The sequence below is a fragment of the Amphiura filiformis genome, chromosome 15, assembly GCF_039555335.1.
Source record: "Amphiura filiformis chromosome 15, Afil_fr2py, whole genome shotgun sequence".
NCBI classification, from domain to species: domain Eukaryota; kingdom Metazoa; phylum Echinodermata; class Ophiuroidea; order Amphilepidida; family Amphiuridae; genus Amphiura; species Amphiura filiformis.
In genome coordinates this window covers 63,293,398-63,316,692 of record NC_092642.1, presented here as the reverse complement: position 1 = coordinate 63,316,692, position 23,295 = coordinate 63,293,398, and the positions used below count along the sequence as shown (strand labels likewise).

At 36.3% G+C, this 23,295-nt stretch overlaps 1 protein-coding gene across 1 annotated transcript in view; it reads right to left on the bottom strand.

Moving 5' to 3' along the window:
• Positions 1–23,295, bottom strand: part of LOC140171939 (death-associated protein kinase 1-like) — a 238,219-nt gene that overhangs the window by 109,467 nt on the left and 105,457 nt on the right. The window contains 4 exon segments of the mRNA XM_072195283.1: positions 10,787–10,873; positions 12,176–12,265; positions 13,564–13,609; positions 16,353–16,505. Of these exon segments, the coding sequence (XP_072051384.1) occupies positions 10,787–10,873; positions 12,176–12,265; positions 13,564–13,609; positions 16,353–16,505 (376 nt within the window).

The window sequence follows — 23,295 nt, the reverse complement described above, 5'->3', positions numbered from 1 at the left end:
GGTTGAGAATTAAAGAAACGGTAGTCCAAAATATGATGAAGATATAAAATAAAAAGTTGCACTTTTGTGTTCTAATCAATGAAAGCACGACGCTAGTTTTTCGTGCTAATCAATGAAAGCACAGCGCTAGTTATCTTGTTCGCGAACGCTTTGTGTACAAATCAATAGGGCATGCAATGTGGCAAACTGCAACTTTTAAATTGGCATCTTCCTTGGGTTTTTGGATCCTTGTGTCTTTATTTCTTGAACAATGTGAACGAATGAGGTCTTAAATTCGAGCTAAAAGATGCAGCTATTGGCTGTTGGTTCCAATTATGACACATATGCCTTTGTTTAGGATATACAGGTGGCGAACGTAACTGGTACCTTAATTTTTTGGCTTACTGTATATCAGAAGAATATCATTCATTTCGTCGACAGGTCCTTAAAGAACTTTAGCAAAATTACCCTCGATTAGAGAAAAACGAGAGTAATTAATTTTGTTTCACTGGTTTCATTTTCTGATATTGGATTTCATAATTTGATCTTATATACCTCGACACCTGCTGATGTTTGACCTTTTGCATGTCAACACATTCCTGGTGCTCTGGAGGTCAGCTGGGCAGGGGAGTGAGCTTCAGGGCAGGAATTGCCAGAGGGCATAAAGTATGGTGACCCAAGTGAAGTCCAGCTGGTTAGGATGACAGATTGACCACTGTGTTTTTAAGACTAACGTTCATGCTCATGGCAATTGCCATGGCAACTGGCTGTCAAAGCTGAAAACATTTGAAGAAAGCATGAATTCAAAAGTTTTAAGGATATGTACATGAAATGTCAAGTGCTCTTCCGTCCAATTCATGAATTGGGAGCTTTTTCAGAGTTGTTTAAAACTGGGCTAGGCCTACTTAATGTTCTTCATGCTAGCTATTGGATTCATCATAAAAAGTTCCAAGTTTTGAGATATTTCCTCAAAGTATCAAGAGCTTTCTCAAGAACCACTGAACCTTAAAGCTAGTCTTGTTTGTACTCATTTTAATGCATTTTTTATGCTGATTCCATATGGTCATGCAAATTTACATTTCTGAAATTTTTTTAATTTTTAAAACAAAATTAAAAAATTTCGTCTCCAGCTAACCAGAGTTAAAAGTCATTCACCACAGCCTGGCAAGCCAATTCGCAGTGCCTTGGACTCAAAAGTTTTTGCAACACAGCCTAATCATGGACTTTATCCACTAAATTTAGCAACCAAAATAAAATACTTATGACATTGAATTTGACCATTAAAGTTAGATTGTACTGAGCTCGTCCCAAGAGAATATTTGTCACTGATGCGCTATGCAGACATTTTACAAGAAACTTGACTCAAAGTGACAGTGACATGTCCGCAATGTTCATGCAATGTGATGACAACATAGTTCGCTATCAGCATCCACGAATAGATCACAACGATGACGGCCATCTTTCAGCATTTGACTTTCAGCTGTATAACATCTTATCAGAATCTAAACTCAAAGTGACAGCAACTTGTCTGTCACGCTCATATGGTCATCATCATTGTCATCTTTTCATGGATGCTGATCGCTAGCTAACGTTGTCATCGCATCAAAACTAAGATTTTGTAACATATTAAGCCTAAATATAATATGGGATAAAGCATCTCCACTGCAAGATTAACCCCATGGCCACTACTCTCCTTCTTACAGTGTCCCTAATTGGTTAATTACAAGATATAATCATTTGTATAACCAATCAAAATAGAGCTTTTAGATCCCTCAGCAATTTTAGGCTTAATCACCTTCTCTCTACCATATCTCTGATTGGCTCAATACATGATATAACAGCCCTTGTAGCTCTTTGTAACCAATCAAAATGGTTCTTAAAGGCCGATGTTTTGTGCCCATAAACTGCTCAAAGCAATGGTGCCACCAAGATTAGAACCCATGACCACAATCTAGATTAAACAAATGTAGAACAAAAATATTAAAGTTTGAACAAAAATTAAATGCCACAAAAATAACAACCACTTGAGAAAGGTGAGTGGAAACATTGCATTGACTGGCTATCATATTCCTTGAATGGGAATTAAAAGACTATGTAATACCTAAGCATTATTGTGTATGGAGTGGTCCCATCAGGACCCAAGTGTGTCTTAAACACACTTTTCTGATGCTCTATCACGTTGTTTTTCCTGTAAACCACATAGAGGGCAGTCTTCTTCAAAATAATCACAGTCACACCAAGTGCAGCAGGGTTACATACTTATTCCAGCTACTCTATTTAATTTTCATACTTTTAGTCATGGCCTGATTCCTGAAGCCAATAAAAACTTTCCTACATGGGTATATGCCTGTGTACGGTAAGTTATACAAGTCTCGATATGACTTTAAAAAAGGTCTTTGGTTAAGGATAAGGGTTCAATCAAGTGATTAGATATAAAACAGTCAAATGACAGGCATCAAGATGACAGGTCTTGGCTGATGACCAAAGGTATGTTCACATGTAGACATTTCATTCCAAGTCATCCCTGAGAGTACTAAATTAAGAGTAACATAACTTAGATCTCAAAACTGAGGACAGTGTGAACTCGGGACCTGAAACCCCCATACCACAAAAACACCTCAGAGTTTCCTCTAAGTGCACTTGGAGGTTAACAACCACCACTCAATATCTTGTTTGAGGTAGGTTTCTGAGTATTTGCCTGTGGTGTGGACAGGTGGTATGGTTGTGATATCCCTGGACATGATTCCAGGGATCACTCTTAACTGACTCATAATGGCCAATCCAAAATATACATGTGTTTCTAGAGCTCTTTGAATCAATTTCACAAAGAGACAAGAAAACAGTAATTAACTTTGTATCTACTGTACCCAGGAAGAAACTGCAAACTTTTGATGGACAACATTTAGTAAATTTGTCCTTTTGAAACAATTTCATGTGATAACTGGACTCACTTATTACATCATCATATATGCAGCAAATTCTACATTTCATGGAGGGTTACTGTTTGGGCTATTCTAGTTGAAATCCATACACCCCCCTATGGAAGATACAGGCTGAGTCAAAAAGAAGTAAACTCATGTTTGCGGGGCTGTAACTCGAGATCTGTAAGGAATCTGCTAAAAATGAAAATACCACTGGAAAGAACAAATTTTACACGTCTAAATACAAAAAAGAATTGTTGCAATTGCTCACAGCAAACTCAAGTTATACTCATTTGAATACAGCCACCCATTTTTGTAGCTGCACACGGTTTCACTTCCCAAGTAGGGGCCTACCTATTATATTGATTGGTAAAGCGCGATATTCAAATGCAAATGAAGTTCTGTGGCAGGTGTGGTTTAGATCAATAATTCCTACTTCTTAAAGGGCTCTTTTCAATATGAATTTTACCTCATTGCACTATATTATAATAAAGCGGGCCATGACAACATGGCACCACAATTTCATGCGGGAGCGCACGCGTTTCTGTCGACGAAGTATCATGAAACTAAGAGTCCCTCTGAAGTTCGCCATCTTTTTTGTCTCCAATTTCCTACAACTATTAAAACCGGGTTTCATGTAAGGGAGCAGTATATAAGAATGTGAACAAGCTCAATGTGCATGGGACACTAAGGAACAGCCAGCCGGAAGCTTCAGGCAGACCACGAACTGCTAGATCACAAGTGAACATTGCTAGAGTTAGACATGCGTTACAGCAAGACCAAAGATCAGCTCAATCCTTTACCCAATATTCCCCAATCAAGCTTCTGCGGATCGTTCAGTAAAGACTTGAATTGGTATCCATATAAAATATAGTACCGTCATAAGCGTTGTTTAATATTAATTAAAAGCAAAAGTTGTCTTTTCAACAATAAATCCTGTTAGCACTTTGCTGATGCGTCGAAATAGCCGTGTGCAGCTAGAAAAATGGGTGGTTGTATTCAAGCGAGTATAACTTTAGTTTGCTGTGAGCAATTGCCACAATTCCTTTTTTTTTATTTAGGCAGCGTTGAATTTGCTCTTTCAGCGGTATTTTCATTTTGAGCAGATTCCTTACAGATCTCGAGTTACAGCCCCTCAAACATGAGTTTACTTCTTTTTGACTCAGCCTGTATGACCTTAATCTCCCACACAGGGGGGTGTAGATTTCAAATGGAATCGTCCATTTAGGTATAATATCCCCATTTGAAATTCACACTCCCTGTGCAGAAGATAATGGCCATGTCTTCTATAGGGGGTGTATGGATTTCAACTGGAATTGTCCAATTGGTGGTTTTATTTTCGTGCATTTCCCAGATTGACATATACGCCCACAAATTACACACCTGGTGTATGTGCCCGACAATTTAAATTGCAACCGTGAAAATATGCGTAAATATTGGGTGCGGTAGATTTCTTGAGATGTATGTAGACTATATTACAATACAATGATTTGTCACTTAAAGTGGTTCAACTGCCATAAACATTCATAACAATGTCTGTGTCTACAGGTCTGTGTCCGCTTTTAAGATTGACACTTGCTGCGCATGTTAATCCAAAAACCAAAACCAAACAAACATGTTCATCCTTTGCTATGTCTTTTATACAAATCAATTTCTTTTAAAAGGTCAAAGGTTATTGTTATACTATTTGGCAAAGTTCTTTCGTAAACATGGAAGTAAGGCTCTGATTGGCTAATTGAATCACATCGGACGGCTTTTCGGTGCCACAATTGCCGAACAAGCTGCATATCATCACATTACCCAGACGTGACCTAGTACTTTTTACGGAACAATCAGGAAGAGCGGTCAGGCAGTGCGAAAGGACCTTGCCAAATAATAATGAGTTAAACTTATGAATTAAGGCACAGTTCTTGTAGGGGTTCTTGTAGGTTTTATGGGAACTATAATTATTGGAAAGGTTTTGTGACTGAAACAGAGAAAATTATCATTATACAGACATCAACAATAAATACGTATTTTAGGATGGGGAAGGACTCAAGCACTTCAGGTGTGTGCATGATAAGAGGGCAGCCATTTTGATTTTTTGCAAAGCTACAACGGATAATGAAAGGAGAGGGGTACTTTCAGATTACAATGTATGTACTGCAGTGCTTTTTGTTTCCTTGCGGCTGCGTCATATATGCTTTCTGAGGCAGTGAACTCTTTAAATCAATATTGAACATTTGCTGAGGATGATATCCTTGTTTTTAACACTTCTGATTTTTACATGATTGTATAAAATGCAATACACTTTAATGCACAAACATACCATGCAACAATCGAGGCTTTAGGTCATGTATTTATGACAAAATCTGAGATTTTTAATAAAACAACGGAATTATGTCGTTTATTTACATGATTGAAATATATTACTTGGATTTGTATATGCGATGTTCATAACACTGTACAATGTACAGACATGGCATACAGAATGTTCATAACACATCTAGCCCATCAAACTCAGTAATGACGGATGCACTCAAACACTGAAATTCAAGGCCAATTTTTGTTTGTTTCATTTGTTCAGCTCAAAATTCAGCACATACATGACAAAAACCAAATTTTGTGGGGATAAAATCTCATTTTTTATGGAAATGTTATAATATTGCTTTAATACACCAGCTATGCACACACCCCAACATACCATTTTATGTGTGTCTGGGTGTGTACATGAATCAATACACATACTAGATTTATTGCTGTGACCACCGGAAAACAATACACATAATAGATTTATTGCTGTGACCACCGGAAAACACACTTACATAACTGCCTGAAGGAAGCACTCAATTGTTGTATTAGTTTTGTTAATGTCATGTTAATGGAATCAGGATTTTGTTCTTTGCACCACCCCTTGGTGTAGTTAACTGTATATGTCAATGTATATAGCAGAGGCGTAGTGGGGGCCATCGAGCTGGGAGGGGGCAAAATTTCCAAATGATCCCACTGACCCCCTACTAAAATGACTTTTATCATGTTTATTGTGACAATTGCAATCAATGCTAAATGGGCCAAAACAAGGAAAACGGTGGTCTACAACTGGGCCACAGAAAGATACACATTACTACAACTTCTGGTAAATTTGGAGCCAGGGGACGACCCCCTGGTTGTACGCCTCTCACTAGGATCCACAACAAGCTCACCCATCAGTGCATAGTTCTTTAAACCCAATACATATGCACATTCATTGAATGACCTTTGAAAATGTGGGTACAAAAACTCATACTCTGCAACTTGAGGTCAAAGTTTGCATTATGAGTGTTTGATTGAGGTCATTGAACTATGCAATTGGGATGAGGCCATTGTGATCCCTAGTGTCTGGGTAGTGTATAGACCTTTTTCTGATGACGTCACCTAATCGATATTGGGGTCTGAGATGTAAACAAACAACACGTGCGTTTCTCACGTGTCCACGATGTAAAAACACCAAATACTGCGTATTTTCTGCTCTGTTTTGTCATATTTCACGTTAGCTTCCATAAAATAATTGTTTAAACGGGATGTATACTAGCCTACCTTTGTTCCAGTTTGTTTTGATGCCATAAAATACAAAAGATACGGAAAAACCGCGATGCTATTTAAAATTCAATCTTTGTTTTCTTTCACAATTTTGTTTACTTTTTACACCGTGAAGAACTAAGCGCGTACTGCAATGAGCTGGCAATTCGCGCAGGGCGCCTAGAGTGTATAAAGTTGATAGCGCGCCCGGCGCGATATTTGCGTTTGGGTGCTGATGACTCGAATACTGGACCCCAATATCGATTGATTGGTGACGTATGAGAAAAAGGTCTATAGTACATTTTTGAAGTGTTCCCCTAAGGGGACTATGATAATTGGATTGATTTTAATTAACTACTATACAGTTATTTGCTTTTCTAAACCATGGTTATTGGTCTAGCAAATTTATCATGAAAATATTCTCTCAAAGTCAATCCAAAAAATCATAGTAAGATACAGTTTAGGCCTATATTTCAAAATTTGAATCATATATCATCATTGTGCAGGAAAACCTCCTGTGTTTGTGGCCCCTGAACATGTTTAAAACAAAACTGCCAACCAATTACATAGGAGGTTTTGCTTTAAGCATGTTCAGGGGCAATGACACATGGGGTTTTTCCTGCCCAACGACGATATTTAAAAACAAGTGAAGCATTTCAATATTGGCAAAACATGAACAATTTATTGCACAAAAATCATACTGCTAAAACCAGGACAACAGAACATTATCAGACACTTAGCTCAACTTTTCAAACAAGTGTTTTTTAATGAATATTGGATAAGCTTTGATGAGATATTTTCACATTTCACTGTTCAACATTCTGAAATGGCATAACAATGTGATATTCAAATACATGTTGTGATTGGAATATGAAAATGTTTATGAAGCATTAATTGTTTGTTTATATTGTTATGAGTTTGTCAGAATGCCGTAAATCGATTTGTCTCTTTGTAAAATTCATGTTACGCATGAATTCTCTAGAATTTTTGAACAGGAATCAGGCCATGTGACACTGCACCATAAACCCAGTCATACCTGCCAACATTTGAAACTCAGAGAGCGGGAAACCTCCAGCCACGATTTTTATATCCAATCAGCACACTCTACAAAATGGGAAGTTATTCCCTTTTTTGCAGCAGCACCGTTTTGGTTTTTTTCTACAGAAAATCTGTGTAAAACATGAGTTATGACGTGGCAGGTATGAACCCTGCATGCTGTCCTCATTTGCTCACTTACCGTGAAGATTCAAAGTTAAAAAATTGATATGTTACCCCCTGGCTTTCAACCAATGTACTTTATGTAGTGTCTGGTCTCCTGCCCTCTAATTAGGCCAAAAAAAAAGTTGTTTGCTTGCCCTCGTCCGACCGACCGTCTCGGCAGTCCCGACCGTAGAACTTTTTTTGTTGAAAAAAGGTGTTTTTTTGCGATTTTCCCAAAAATGGCATGTATTTTTCGTCTGAAAAAACGATGATTTAAAAGAAACGTTGAAAAATACCATATCCTGCATGTTTACGTGTCCGGCTGTACCTGACTGTCGGGTTCCGCAATTTCGTATACCACCTCAGCGTCTAAGCTCTAATACAATTTGCTATCCACCTGCACATTTCGGACAGCGCATCTAGGGATGAGTTTATTTACAGGCAAAATATAACCGTGCATATCGTGCAAGAATGGATACAATATAGCAGATGTTAAAATATGGTAAAAGTAGATAAAATTTGAAAACAGTTGTACCAGATATTCATTTCTTGTTTATAAATATTTAGATTTATGATATTTGTTCGTATCGACTAGGAAGTAACATTGCACTATTTTTTCAACATGTTTGTTGAGGCTACTTTTATTAAGAGCACAAATCGCTCGGTATAAATATGATTTCTCTTTAAACATGGCGGACACAACACGAGTAGCGCTAGCTGTACAGTTGAAGCAAGGGACCGAACACGCTGATTTATAGTTTTGAAAAGCAGAAAACACTACATGTAGGAGAATTGTACACTTCATTAAACGTAGGCCTACATGTAGAAGAGCTACAATTGTTTAAGGTGCAAGTGGCGAGCACAGATGCTGGACCATGGCGTGATGTTGCTGCTACGGAAATGCTTGAACCATTAATTGCATTCGCCGATTCGGTATTCGCCATGTCTGTTTCTGGGAAACGGAAAAAAAACAAACAAAAAAAAAACTTTTCCCGACCGACCAACCCAATTTTTAAAATCCATTCGAGGGAAAGCAAACAATTTTTTTTTTGGCTTAAAGAGAATTCATACGTAACATGAATAAAGAGCCAAATCGCTATTTGGTATTCTACCAAACTCATATCAATTATGCAAAGCATTCAACATTTTATGATCACATCTAGCTGTAGAAAAGTGCTGTTTTTTTGGTCAAAACAATTGACTTATTATTTAACTTTATTTACATCAAATCTATTTGAAGGTGGTTTGGACCAGTGCAAGCCTTCTTTGATATTTGTCTGTATTAATCATTTTGGTTTTATAAAAGTTGAAACATTTCAAATGCACCTTTCAGTTTTAAGAAAAACACTTGAGACAATTTGACAACCAAATCAGTTAACCTACTACTTGGCACAATCACAACAAGCGTTTGGTTAGCAATAAGTAAAAAGAAAATTTTTAATCAAAATCAAAATCAAAGAATCTTGGTGTAAAATAACAGAATTATTTTAGGCATAGGTGTCTTCAAGATTATTAACTAAACTCCTTGGACATAACAATAGAAGGAAAACGCTTTGAACGTTTTATGCAGCTTGCCCTCAATTATAAAAATATTTTTGATTTCAAATCATTGGGGATGATCTGTTGGTAGATTCCTTGCTATGACTTGATGTCCAAGTAATTTTAGAGTGTAACAACAACAACAAGTAACAGCACTACAGTAAGTAGAGAGGATTTCATAACAGGGATCCGTAACAAGCAACAAGGTTCCAATCTGATGGCTTGAAAACTTGCTGCCTGTTAGAGTTAGTGTAATCAATTTTAAACATAACACTTCATACCATATAGGCTCACAGTCACAGCAAAGAAATGGGCTGTTACAAACTTGAGATTCATCATATACCCCCTATGGAAGTCATGACCTTAATCTCCAACACAGAGGGTGTAGATTTCAAATGGGGTCACCCATTCAGGTAACCCTGTTTGATATTTGCACTCCCTGTGTGGAAGATCTAGGTCATGTCTCCTATAAGGGGTGTGTGGATCTCAATTGGAATAGCCCAATTGGCCACTTCATACTCATCATGATGAATGTAAATACTATAATCTAGGTTGTCATGGTAACAAGGATGCTGCTGACTAGTTTGGCCCAAGTTTTGAAAAAAAAATGTTTTCCTTCAATTTTCTGTTAAAATTGAATGATTAGTAAAAGTGATATGTAATTGATGATTTGATAACATGTGTTAGAAAATTCATAGTTCATTTTAATTTCTCAGCACTATAATTTTTTTTACAAGTGGAAAAAGATGCAAACAATTTGATCAAAATTGATCGTCTAGTAATCAGCAGCACCTTAAAGGAGGAACATTTGACACAGATGAGGATCAAGTATGCTTTTGCCTGCCATAGTTACAACTTCACAACAGTTAAAATACCGGAATAAACTTGGTATGTATTAGGCTAAAAAATACTATGCCTCAAAGCCCCCGCACTTGGTCGTTTTTCTTAGCACATCCTGGAGAATGGCCTATATACAGTCATTCAGTTGCACATATGAAAATGATGCGGTTGATCTATGGCTATTCAAAAGATATGGTTGATTACACTGTGCAAAATTTCCTATTAGCTTTATATGGGTATCACTTAAAGGGCACCTTACAGTCAGTGATGAGTTTGACATGAACTGGCAGAAATTGCATCAAGAGTCTAGTGGAGCATATAATTATTTCATCTTGCCAAATCTAAAGGGTAATGTCCATAACATACTAGTGATAACAAAATCACAGGTGATCAAACGTGAGTAGTGACCAGCGTTCAGGTGTGGCTAGCGATGTTGCTATAAAGTTGTCTTGAAATCAACTGAGTGCAATTTGATGCTTGTATATGCATGCTAGCTACTTCAACGTTCAATATCTATTCCAATCAAGTGACGGAAATACGTCATGAAAAAGCTACACTTCTTGTGATTGCTAGTATGATACGGACATAAATTTTGTCCGTTACTACATCCGTTTCTAGATCTGCACAAAACAAACAATTTTGAGTAGCCATTTGCACGACACCTTTTGGACCCCGGAGGACACTAATTTCAAGTTGCAAATACACAATTCTGTCTTGTGTCACATCACTGGCTGAAGGTCACCTCTAGAGGGCCTAATATTACTACTTACCCCGTTGGCGATATCTCCCATTGTACTGCTCCTTAGCTTGGCATTCCTTGATAATTTGTTGCATAAAGATACAACTTTCATTGATTGCTATTAAGTGTGAAGAAAAACCAGGGAAGATAGACATAACTATTAATATTCGTACATATGTTAAATACTATTAGTTACCCACAGTTTTTTAATGACATACGGTAAACTATGAATGGAATACAGCACCAGACCATAAACATTTTCCCATATTTCATGAGAACAAACGTAATGATTTATCCTTTAGTGAACATGCATTCTAGTATCTGCCCAATTATTTGTAAACTGTGAGCTACCTGCCTGACTTGTTTGCGCAAATTTTAAATAACAAGAAACAAGTATCTTCATCTCTATTTCATACTGTAATAAACCACACCAAAAATCACATTTGTATATAGCCTTGATCTTGGTATAATGTAACTTCACTTTGGAAAGGATATTAATCACAGGGATGTAGTTTTAATTTAAAAAAATTAAACAAATAAATTTTTTCATCATAAAAAGAGCCAAAAAACAACAATATTTATTTAGAGGGGTTTGCTGAAAAGATAGTGCCCCAAGCCAGGGCTCTAATTGGATAGTAAAATTAGCCAACACTCAACTTCAGCAAGCTACAACCCTGATAAATCACCAGGCTGTATAGCGGTAGTCAAGTCAGCTACCAAGTACAAAGATACAATACTGCCCTCTACATTTTGATCAGATTGGCATTTTGACAACATTTGTAAATACCAGACAGTGACAGACATCGGTTTCAGGCACACAAGTCAGGGTTATTTATTCTAATCAAACTTGCATAATACAACCATATTGCCAAATGATTGTGCTATTAAACTATCAACTATCTGAATGATTAATCATAAGCCATACTGGAGAGTGAGTATTTAATGTGTTAAAGTTGGAAATTCCAACTTTTGTGAACTCCAAATATATTAAATAAGGACATTCTAAACAAAATGTAAAATCTGTGAATCAGCCTTTAAATAGAGCACACAGGAAGCTCTTTTCTCAATGAAATAGAAAGTGAAAATGTATTATCAACGCATGGAGATGGAAACTATGCAGGAACCTTGGAAAAGTGCATGATGGGATAAAGCGAAAAAGGTCAAAAAGATTACATGTTGATACCATCATGCATCAGTACCTGTAGTATCTCAAGCATGCTCATCTATCAGACAGAGTTCTTTAACCTCAACACATCTGTACATTCACTGAATGACCTTCAAATGTGTTGGGTACAAAAACTCATACTCTACACCTTAAGGTCAAGTTTTGAGCCAGTAGTGTTAAGTATGGGTAACTGAATTTAGCCACAAGAGATGAGGTCATTTTTTGGCTCACAGTGCAACCCTTATTGTATCTTACCATCCATCTCTTCCTTGCGTTAAATTTCTTCAAGTTGTCGGTGTTGAGTATTGATCGTTGTCTCTCTAGCGTCTGCTTCTTATTTGTAGGCTGTGAATTTACAGGGAAAAAAGTTACATGTTAAACCATATGTGATTTGAAAATTCTGAGGTAGGAATTATTTCTTTGTGTTTGGATCAAAAGTTTAAATCAAAACCATATTATGATTTATTGACTTATCGTTATTTTGCATGGAACAGTGAATGTCTTTATTGTATAAGACAAACCATAAGATGAAGAAGTGATACATGTATACCAAAAGGTAATTTCACTTCATATCATTTCTGACAATTCCAAATTTCAGCAATTAAACATGTCTGCCTCCTGTGAATCATTAATGATGTTGACCTAATTATCTCACTTTCCACAAGACTACATGATATGTTAATCCTTGGTCAATTTGCGGTTATAAAAGTTCAAAATTTTACAAAAGTACAAAACAGTACAAGCAACTTTCTTCCATCCTTCACCCCCTAATATGTTAAAAGACTGTATCTTATATTTACTCCACTAACATGATGATACTTCCTTTTGCCATAGCTTTAGTGAATTTTTCAATGACCCTCTCATTGTAAAAGGATGCAAGTTGTGACAATACAGATAACAAACCTTATAAGGCAAAAGACAGTATAACATTGATTTTATCTCTCTGTATGATCAAACCTTTTTCCATTTGAGTCAAATATGAAAGTTAACCTTACATGGTAAAAGGAAATAAATTATTGGTCTTGGCATCATACCATAGTCAAGAATTCACTTCCCTCCATGGTCTTGTGATCCCGGTCCCCGCACTCCGTGCATCCGTGGGTATTCATGCTCGTCGAAAATTTCGCGAAATAAGGGGTGTTTTCAGATGAAGAAACGCGATTCACGAAACACACAAAAAGGGGTGTTTTTTCAAACCACGTATTCGCGAAATTGAAAAAAAAGGGTATTTTCATTGAGCAGCCTATGCGTTTCTGCCAGAAAAGGGTATATTAGAAATATCGTTCGCGTTTTAGCGAAAATAGGGGTATTGTCGAAAGGCAAATAATTCATGAAATCGCTAAAAAAGAGGTGTTTTTCCCTAAAAACTTCGCGAAATGAGATGCAAAAGGGGGTGTTTTTAAAGTTCACCGACAAGCATGAATACCCGCGGATGCACGGAGTGCGGGGACCGGGCTTGTGATACAACTCTCGCTTCAATAAACAGAGGTCACAGGTTCGACTCCTGGAGCTTCCTCTTTAAAAATTAGTTTATATACTTTAAAAAAATAGGGGAAACAATCCAAGTCAAAGTTAAAATGATATTACTAATTAATCCGATATGATTAGTGATTAATTTGTCTGATAATATAGAAAATACTCACTGCTATCCAGGAATGTTGTAGGCACTCTGTTACTGTTAGCCGTTTCCTGATTTAACATTGAAGAGGAAAAATAGATGAAAAAGATGAAATAGTTCCAATTAATGAAAGAAAGCATATTCGGGAGGGTGCTTAATTCACACAAATTTGTAAGACCTATTCAAAGTGCCGGTATGGATTTGACCCAAGCACTTTTTGAAAAGAAGGGTTCTAGGGGTTCTACGCAAAGGACAGCTCAACAGAATAGGGCTCTAGGATTAGGAAATTACAAGAAACCCAAAATGGTACTTTCTGGACTTGGACCTTTTTTTTCAAAAGAGTGTAGGGCTACACTTGCTGGCAGAGAAGAACAGCACTTGTTTACATTTTGAGAGGATACACAGCATAAACATGGAAGTGGAGTTCTGATTGGCTGATTCAATCGTCTGACTTTCATAATAACAAGCCAATATTCTGCACATAAAAGCATTAATCCGCGGACAGCGGCACTCATGAAGGGAACCTAAAGCCCAGTGTATGTCGCTCATTACTAGTGTGCTTGTGTCGATCACAGCAAAGGAGTGCTGGTCATTTCTGAAAGCCAGTGTAGATGTGATTCCACTACACATGGAATTTGTGTGTAAATTAACTGTTTGGCCACAAAATCTAAATATTTTCAATTATGCTAATGCTCATGTATATTTTACAGACCCTGACAGACAGACGGGTTGATGACTGAGAAAAATCATATCAAACTTCTCCCCCTCCACCCAGAGACTAAGAGTTATAGTTCTACGAAGAAGTATCCAAGTTAACCTTAAATTGATGGCAAGTATTTTTGATCACATATCTTAAGAACTTTCAAAGTGGTTTTTTTTGCTATATCAGAAAACAATGAAAAAGGAGAAAAGGTGAACAAAGAAGTTGAATATTTGCCCCAAGGTTTCATCCCCAAGAACCTTTGTGTGCCAACCAATCCATGAGCAGCCGGTAGCCACTGGTATTTTACTGGCCTGGCCAATGAAAGTGTGCATATATATCAGTTTATCGTCATCACATCACCTGGGATGCATGCATGCTGGTGGTTTTGCTTTGTAAGATTTTAAATTACAGAGTTAGGGTTATAGAGTAATGATACATCATCGTATCATAGTTCATACTGACCCGTAGTGATATTGACCTGACATGACTATATGTGCTTGACAACTGACACACATACTCAGCACTACTTATGGGCCCATCACTTTAGTTTACTATCCTGTTAAACATCAAGCCATATTCCTCATTAATGTTTTAATCCATATGATGAACCTTTAATTGGAGGACACATAATATCTTCCCAACTTTTAATCAATCAAGCCATGACCCACTCTCATAGGCTGTACTATGATTGGTTATGAATGTAAAGTACAGGCCAGGATTTTTTGTGGTGTTGCAAATTTTCCAAATGCAGACTCTTTCAACAGAAAACTTCATTTTGGCCAAAAGCAGACTGTTAGTAGTTACCCCCCTACAATTGATTTTTGGAGTCTATATTTTTGGACAAATTTCACAGGAAATTCATGATTTAGAGATATATTTATCTAAAAAATTTTTGATATATTTGGACATATTTTGGTATTTTTGCAGACACAACTTGTGTCTGCAACTTGTGTCACAAGACACAGTTCCTTAAGGGATCTGGAATGAGCGTTTTGAGCATTTCGACAGTATTTTTTTTGGGACATGAGAGCACATCAGACATATCGAATTGCATTCTGAATACGAAGAATGTATTTCTGATATCAAATAATTTTCATTTTTTGAAATTCACGATATAATACAAATTTTATGACAAATTATTAAAATTTGATATTTTTCACATTTTTCATATATAACAGTCCTCGAAGTAAATTTTTAAAAATCTAATGACATATTCTTAAAGTGTATGTAGCTGGGAAGAAAAGCTTGACGATCAATTGAAAATTTTGACCTTTCATATTGAAGATATGGATTTTTTCCCAAAAAGACCTAATTTTTTTGTGTGTTTTGGGAAAAAAATCCATATCTTCAATATGAAAGGTCAAAATTTTCAATTGATCGTCGGCTTTTCATCCCACATACATACTAAGTTTAAATCATCAGATTTATACAATTTACTTCGAGTACTGTTAAATATCAAAAATATCAATTTTTAATCATTTGCCATGAAATGTGTATTACATTGCGAATTTAAAACAATCAAAATTATTTGATATCAGAAGGACATTCTTCGTATTCAGAATGCAATTCGATATGTCTGATGTGCTCTAATGTCCCACAATAAATACTGTCCAAACGTTCATACCCCATCCCTTAACCCAAACACACTTGTTAAATAACATAATGTGTTTGGTACAAAAACTCATACCTCCAAAACTTGAGGTCAATATTGGATTTTTTTAGTATTGAATAGAAGTCAATGCACTATGCCACTGGAAATGAGACCAGTGGGCTATTCCATTTGAAATCCATACACCCCCTAAGGAAGATATGACCTTAATCTTGCGGAGAGGGGGTGTGAATTTCAAATAGGGTGACCTGAATAGGTGACTCCATTTGAAATCTACACCCCAGTAGACTATTCCAGTTGAAATCCATACACCCCCTATAGAAGACATGATGTTAATCTTCCACACAGGGAGTGTGAATTTCAAATGGAGTTACCTGAATGCCTGGGCCTGAATGGGTGAGTCCATTTGAAATTTACACCCCCTGTATGGAGACTAATCTCATGTCTTCTACAAGGGGTGATTGAATTTCAATTGGAATGGCCCATTGTGGCTCTTGCTTACTTTGGATCCTTGACCAGTAGTCTTTGTATAAAATCTTTGGCCAATTCACTAGTATGTGAGAAGTACTCATCATCAAACTCATAGTCCACTGCTGTCACGTTCTCATAGGTCTCCTGTGGGTCATCTCCAAGGAAAGGGGAACAACCACTTAATCTGTGCACGCAAATATAAACAATGGAATCGATTATTTTGTATTCACTAAAAATACTACTTCTTCAACATACATAGCAATGACATCACTTGCACACATGCATCAGCTATAGCCAGAGTCTAAAAGATGTACTAGCAGGATCTTTATCAAAATTTAACACCATGACCACATCCAGATGATAAACTGCTCAGTTAATTCTATCTTAATAGAATTTGAATTGTTAAAACCCAATTTTCATTTTCATTCACTCGGCAGTGTTCAAACCTACTAAGACATGCACACAGCCATGTCAATTATATTAGGGATAACCATCAAAATTTCATGTTGACCCTATTGCTACAAAAGATTGTTTTCTGAGTAGAACTAATCAACAGAAGTATTTTGGTGGTTAAATGGTCAAAATCGGTCAAAAACTTTTCAATTATGAATTATCAAAGTTTCCCATTCTGACCGGTCATTGGAACGAAATAAAATGACAAGGTCCAAAAATAGCAGTTGAAAGAAAAATTGGCATAAGCATATATTTACCTTTATATATTTCTTTATTTTAACATATTTGCAAACATGAAACAAGCATATTGTGAAAGTATCAAAGGGTTTCTTATGAAATGGCACTTAACTAGTCACTGGCATAACTTATTTTTTCAAACCAAGGCATTGACATCATGCATTTAGAGGACATTTGCCAAAAATCATCCAAGATAGCCGATATGGCACAAAATCAAAATTGCACTAAGTATGTGAACTTTTTTTTCACAACCAAGAATTTCAATGTTATTGGGTTTAATATGACCAATTAGTAGGTGTATGTAAACAAAATCTTAAGTTTTGAAGGTCATTGACTCATTCACAACAATAGAGATTATCCTCATCATGCTCATGTGTATTCCTGTAGTATTCCTCATTCAAACCAAAGTAGCACTCAATACATTATGAGTATCTTTGTTCAAACCAATTCAATGCTTGACCTCGGAGTTACCTGCATGACTATCAAGGGCTATTTTGAAACAGTTATGGTTGCACATTCAGGTACTTCTTTTGAAAGTCCTAAACAAGGTATAGCCAGCAGCAAGTTGTAGATGTTATAGGCCTAAATATAAGAAAACGTTTAGGGTTAAGATCAGGTGAACAATACATCGAATGAGCACGAAACTTCACATTTATGTTCAGAAAGGTGTCTTCTTAACATGATTTGAAAGGAATATAAAAATTCCAAAGGGAAGCTGGTGATTTAATTTGTAACTCGAGATCTACTTGTTCAATTTTTTAACCTTTTTACAGAGGGTATGATAGAGGTATTACTGGCAACTCTGCCAAATTACAGCTCAGTAGGCCACGTTTTTCACCTGATCTTACTGATTTGAATATTTTGTGCCATTCTTGAGCAGTGCTAAACTCAGCCACTGGCAATTAAGCGCACTGTGGCGATGAACCAATTTTGACTCGCACTTACAGAAAAACAAAATAAGTTATGTTGCTGTAATTTGCAAGATAGTTACAAAATATAATTGGCAGTAACTTCCCCAAATTTTACAGAAAAATATTGAAAAATAAAAGAATGAGATCAATTTAGAAATGTATGTGCAAGCAGTGCACAGTTGAGCTCCCTGCATGTCTATGGGAGTGTTCTAATCAAGTTGATGGTTCATTGGTCATCCCTAATTATATCATAACATCACTCATCACACAATCTCTCTTCCTATTAACAACTCATTTCTTATACATCAACCATTTGCACACTAAAACAGAGAAGCCTTAGACCAACCAAGTTCACACAATTAAAAATTAATATTTGCTACTAAAATTTGCCTGCTTCATATGTGATTCCAATTTGTGCATGCCGGTGTTTGGGGGTGCTTATACATGTGTTTGCTGTCAAACGTGGACGTTTTTATGAAACTTGGCATTTCAACCGTGGGACGTTAATGCAACTGGGGACCGCCCCCGTTTAGCAAACAGCCTAAAAATGCATTTGATAGTGCATCCCCTATTGTTGATATAAAAATCAGTCTCTGGTTAAAATCCACAAAAATTATGTATAATTTGCGTAAATGTAAATTTTTGCAGTTGTAGAATGACAATTTTAAAATGAATGGCAAACATTACCAATGCAACTCAATACGTTTACACTAAGTATATTTAGAATCTTAATCCTTCTATATAAGATCAACAGACATAGAGTTTTACTTCTTGTGGCAATATTTGCCAGTATCTTGGCAATGCATTCATAATTGGGACCATGCATGTTTCCCCGGGGAACCCCCAATTTGACACATCCAGGTAGCATTCGGTGTCTGTATTTACTTCCTAGCCACAACTCAGGTGGATAACCAAGTTAATTAGTTTGTAGTGTGCTATTTAGTATTCCATCCAGACTTTTCTGTTTGCTGCAGTGCTCTCATGTTGCATATTACCTTGTATGACAATACCATGGATGAATACTAATCACGAATACTAATCATGAAAGCAGACAGCATTCACTGGGATCTCAAACAGGCCAACCTGTCAGGGCACAGTTCCTTAACCCCAATAGGCTTCTATGTTCATACAATGACCTTTCCATGTGTTGGGTACAAAAACTCATCTTCCACAACTCGAAGTCAACTTCTGAGCTATTAATTGTTGAATGCAGGTTATTGAACTGTGCTACCGGGAGATGAGACCATGTGGCTCATAGTGCATGCAGACTATAGACACTATGAGCCAAAATAGTTATGGACATTTTTGGGCTTCATAACTGCTATATTGTTGGTCTAAAGTCTATTAAAGTATATATAGAATGGCAAACACATGACTTAATTCATCTATGATGTTAAAATTTGGCTGGCTATAATAATGCTGAGTTTTGGACAAAATCCAAAAAATGCGTAACATTTTTTAACAAAAATGGTTGAAAATGCTACATTTTATAAAAATATTACAAAAAACACAATTTTCACCCAATGTCAACCATTTGTGGTAAAGTTGGTCATAAAAAAAGTTCATAGACATTTAGTTTTTGAAAATTAATAGAAAAAAAAAATTCTGTAGAATTTTCTTGTTGTAGAATTGCATTTGAAATCAGCCTGAAAATTAATTAGATATAATCAGAGAAGATGTAAAAGAAGGAGATAGATCCAGCTATCCTCAAACAAAATATGTGTGTTGCCGCTCATTCAAAAAGCAATCACGCTATTTAGGTTTAACAATAAAATACAACAAAAGGGTTCGAACCCATGACGGGTGTGATACACAAGTTGGTGCTTACTGGTTTTAGGGAAAGGTCAGTGTCTGTATACCATCAATACCATGCATACCATGCATGCAGATCCTAACATCCAGTTTATTTCAAATAAAATATGACCGAAGTTCCATGGCAAATAATAATTTTGCACGCTTGGTTACGCTTTCAACCTCTACGATTTATGATACAGACTATTTTCAATTATCAAAATATCTTTATTAGGTTTGCAGGAAATGACAGGAAAATACATTAAAACAATAAAATATAGATGATCAAAAATCATCCCGTTTCTAACAAAATCCTAAAACACTCTCCTAAATAATTAATATATATTCCAAAATGGGCGGATTTTTTTGGAATCTTTACAAAACTACATTTCTTTCTTATAGTATCCACGTGCGGTATCCCTGCAGAGCAACATCAGGTACTTAACACACACGTGTCATACTTTCAAGGAATTATCTATAGAAACATTGGATATGGTTTCAATTCTGGAGTGAAAATTAATCAACCGTAGTCGGCAAGGCACATCACATCAAAGGCTACTTTCAAGTAGATGTGTAACTACTTGAGAATAAAGGACTATGAATAGGTGCGACAGGATAACCTACGGGATTATCTCAAGGATATAATTCCGTTCTTCCTCCTTCTTTTTCAACTTTCCTGGATATAATGAACATACCCAGTACTGGTTCAACAGAATTTGGAATAGAATATTACACTGGCTTTACAATCCATCAATTCCGGATGGATTATAAAGTGACCGGCATGATTGGTGTGATAGTCTTGCATACTAATGCCACCATAACAAGCTAATTAACACACATCTGACGTGTCTCTCTTGAACTGGGATGGATGGATGGATGCATGTTTGATTACATTCAAGCTGTGAGGGACTTCCGAATTAAAGCAATCTTCACACACTCCATGTGTTTAGGGAAGCAGTGGACTGAAAAATTGCCTATTAGATATTCTCTCTCTCTCTCCTTATCACACTTTCATCCCTATCTCTCCTGTCCTTTTTCTCTCCCCTTCTCACTCTTCTCTCTTTTTCTCTCTGTTGTTCTCTCTCTTCTTCTTATTCTGCTCCCCCTTTTCACCTTCAAGTTTCCTCCACAATCTCACTCTTCCTTTTATTTTCTCTCCAATTTGACAATAACATTTGTTTTACAATTTAAAGATGCAAGCAATGTTAATGCCCGGTTCTCGACCAATCATACACATTCTTAGATAGCGCATACTGAATTATCTGTTATTAAAGTCCCCCTCTAATAAACGCCTCCCCCGCTATTTTTGTCAACTGTCCCATAAATGCTGACATAATCATACAGCACTCGTATTTTTGAGCATGCAATCACTGATTTCACGATGTGTGTTTCCATTGTATTGATTGTGTTTGCAGTATTTGTATGAATCCCTTTTTGTGTGTGAGGACCGCAGTTGACTGCAAGATTGCACTATAGTCTGTATACCTTCCTCGAGTCAGTAGATATTGTTTTTTGTTGTGTCTCTAAAAATAATGATGATGATAAGTGTATAAAAGTATACATTTTCAGAAAGGGAATGACACAAGAAATGCAACTAGAAAAACAGACTCCTGCAAAAATGAGCAGTTTGGGAGAAAATCACAAAATTTGATTTTACTTTACTGACTCGAGAAGATACAGACTATAGCGATGTTTTTTATGCAAATTATCATTGTGAAAAGCACCTTTAATTAACGCCACCCTCCTCTTTTGTAAGATGCAATGCCTGGGGAGTTAATTTCAGAAAATATGGTAGGCCTATGTATGAAAAAAAGCATATATAAAACTCCCTCCCTCTCTGTTAAGGGATCTAGAATGAGCGTTTATTGCGTTTCGACAGTATTTTTTGTGGAACATGAGAGCACCTCAGACCTATCGAATTGCATTCTGAATCTGAAGCATGTCTTTCTGATATCAAATAATTTTCATTTTTGAAAATCACAATATAATACAAATTTTATGACAAATTATAAAAATTTGATATTTTTCAAATTTTGATATATAACAGTCCTCGAAGTAAATTATATAAATCTAATGATATATTCTTAAAGTGTATGTAGCTGGGAGGAAAAGCCGACGGTCAATTGAAAATTTTGACCTTTCATATTGAAGATATGGATTTTTTTCCCAAAAGACCTTTTTTATGTGTGTGTTTTGGAAAAAAATCCATATATTCAATACTAAAGGTCAAAATTTTCAATAGATCGTCGGCTTTTCATCCCACCTACATACACTTTAAGTATAAATCATCAGATTTATAAAGTTTACCGAGTACTGTTAAATATCAAAAATATCAATTTTAATGATTTGCCATAAAATGTGTATTAAATTGCTAATTTCAAAAATCAAAATTATTTGATATCAGAAGGACATTCTTCAGTATTCAGAATGCAATTCGATATGTCTGATGTGCTCTAATGTCCCACAATAAATACTGCCCAAACGTTCACACCCCAGCCCTTAACCCAAACTAGTTTTTTCACGAGGCTTCTTTGGTTTATTCCTTTGCTAAAATTGATTTTCAGATTGACTGGTACTGATGATTCAACAGGTCCCCAGGTCAGTCACGCAGTACATTGCAAACACATTAATCTGTCAATTCATTCTGATCATCTCAAGACGATAGCATCTTGAGCAAGCAAACAAGTGTTGTGACGTAATACCTGACATAGGGTATATTTACTGTGGTATGCTTGGTTGCAGATTTACATCCTGAAGCATTGAAAAGCTAAAAATGTCTGCAATGATTCGATTTCAACTTACACCTCAAATGGCCTATTCCAGTTTGAATTTAAATCCACACATCGTATGAAGACATTACCTTAATATTCCACACAGGAAATATGAATTTGAAATAGGGTTACCTGAATGGGCGACTCCATTTGTAATATACACCCCATGTGTGGGAGTTTAAGGTCATGTCTTCATACAGGGTATATAGGGGGTATATCAAGGGTTGAGAGCCAGAAAGCCTTAACTCACACAGGATTCCTTTGTGAGTTTAGGCTCTTTGGCTCTCAACCCTCGAATTATGAATTTCAACTGAATAGTCCAATGTTATAAAATGCAAAGTGGAGGCGTACATCCAACTTAAAAAAGTACCGGTCGTGATTTAGTAACTCTTTTTACCCATTTTCAATTCACTAATAAGATGATTTATTGAAGCATCCCGACACAATATTGGAAAGTAGGCATGGGCATGTTCGCCAGATTTGGGGTGCATTTTCAGCCTTTTTTTTGCAAACTTGGGGTCCAAATTGTCAAAAACTGCTTTAGAGATGGGGTATTACTTCACAATTTCCTCTGAAATCTTGATAAAAAGTGCTACAGATTCTTCAATGTTTTGGGGCAACATTTTTGATGAATTGGGCAAATTGACCATAATTTGGAAAATAAATAATTGATAATTGGTATATTTTTGGGTCTCTTTTCTGTCTTATTTGGTACAGTTTTGGGATATTTTCAGAATCTTAGCCTCCTATTCCTAGCCGATCCAAAATCAAGACCCCCACCCCCTAGTGCAGCTAAATTTAAACTGACAAT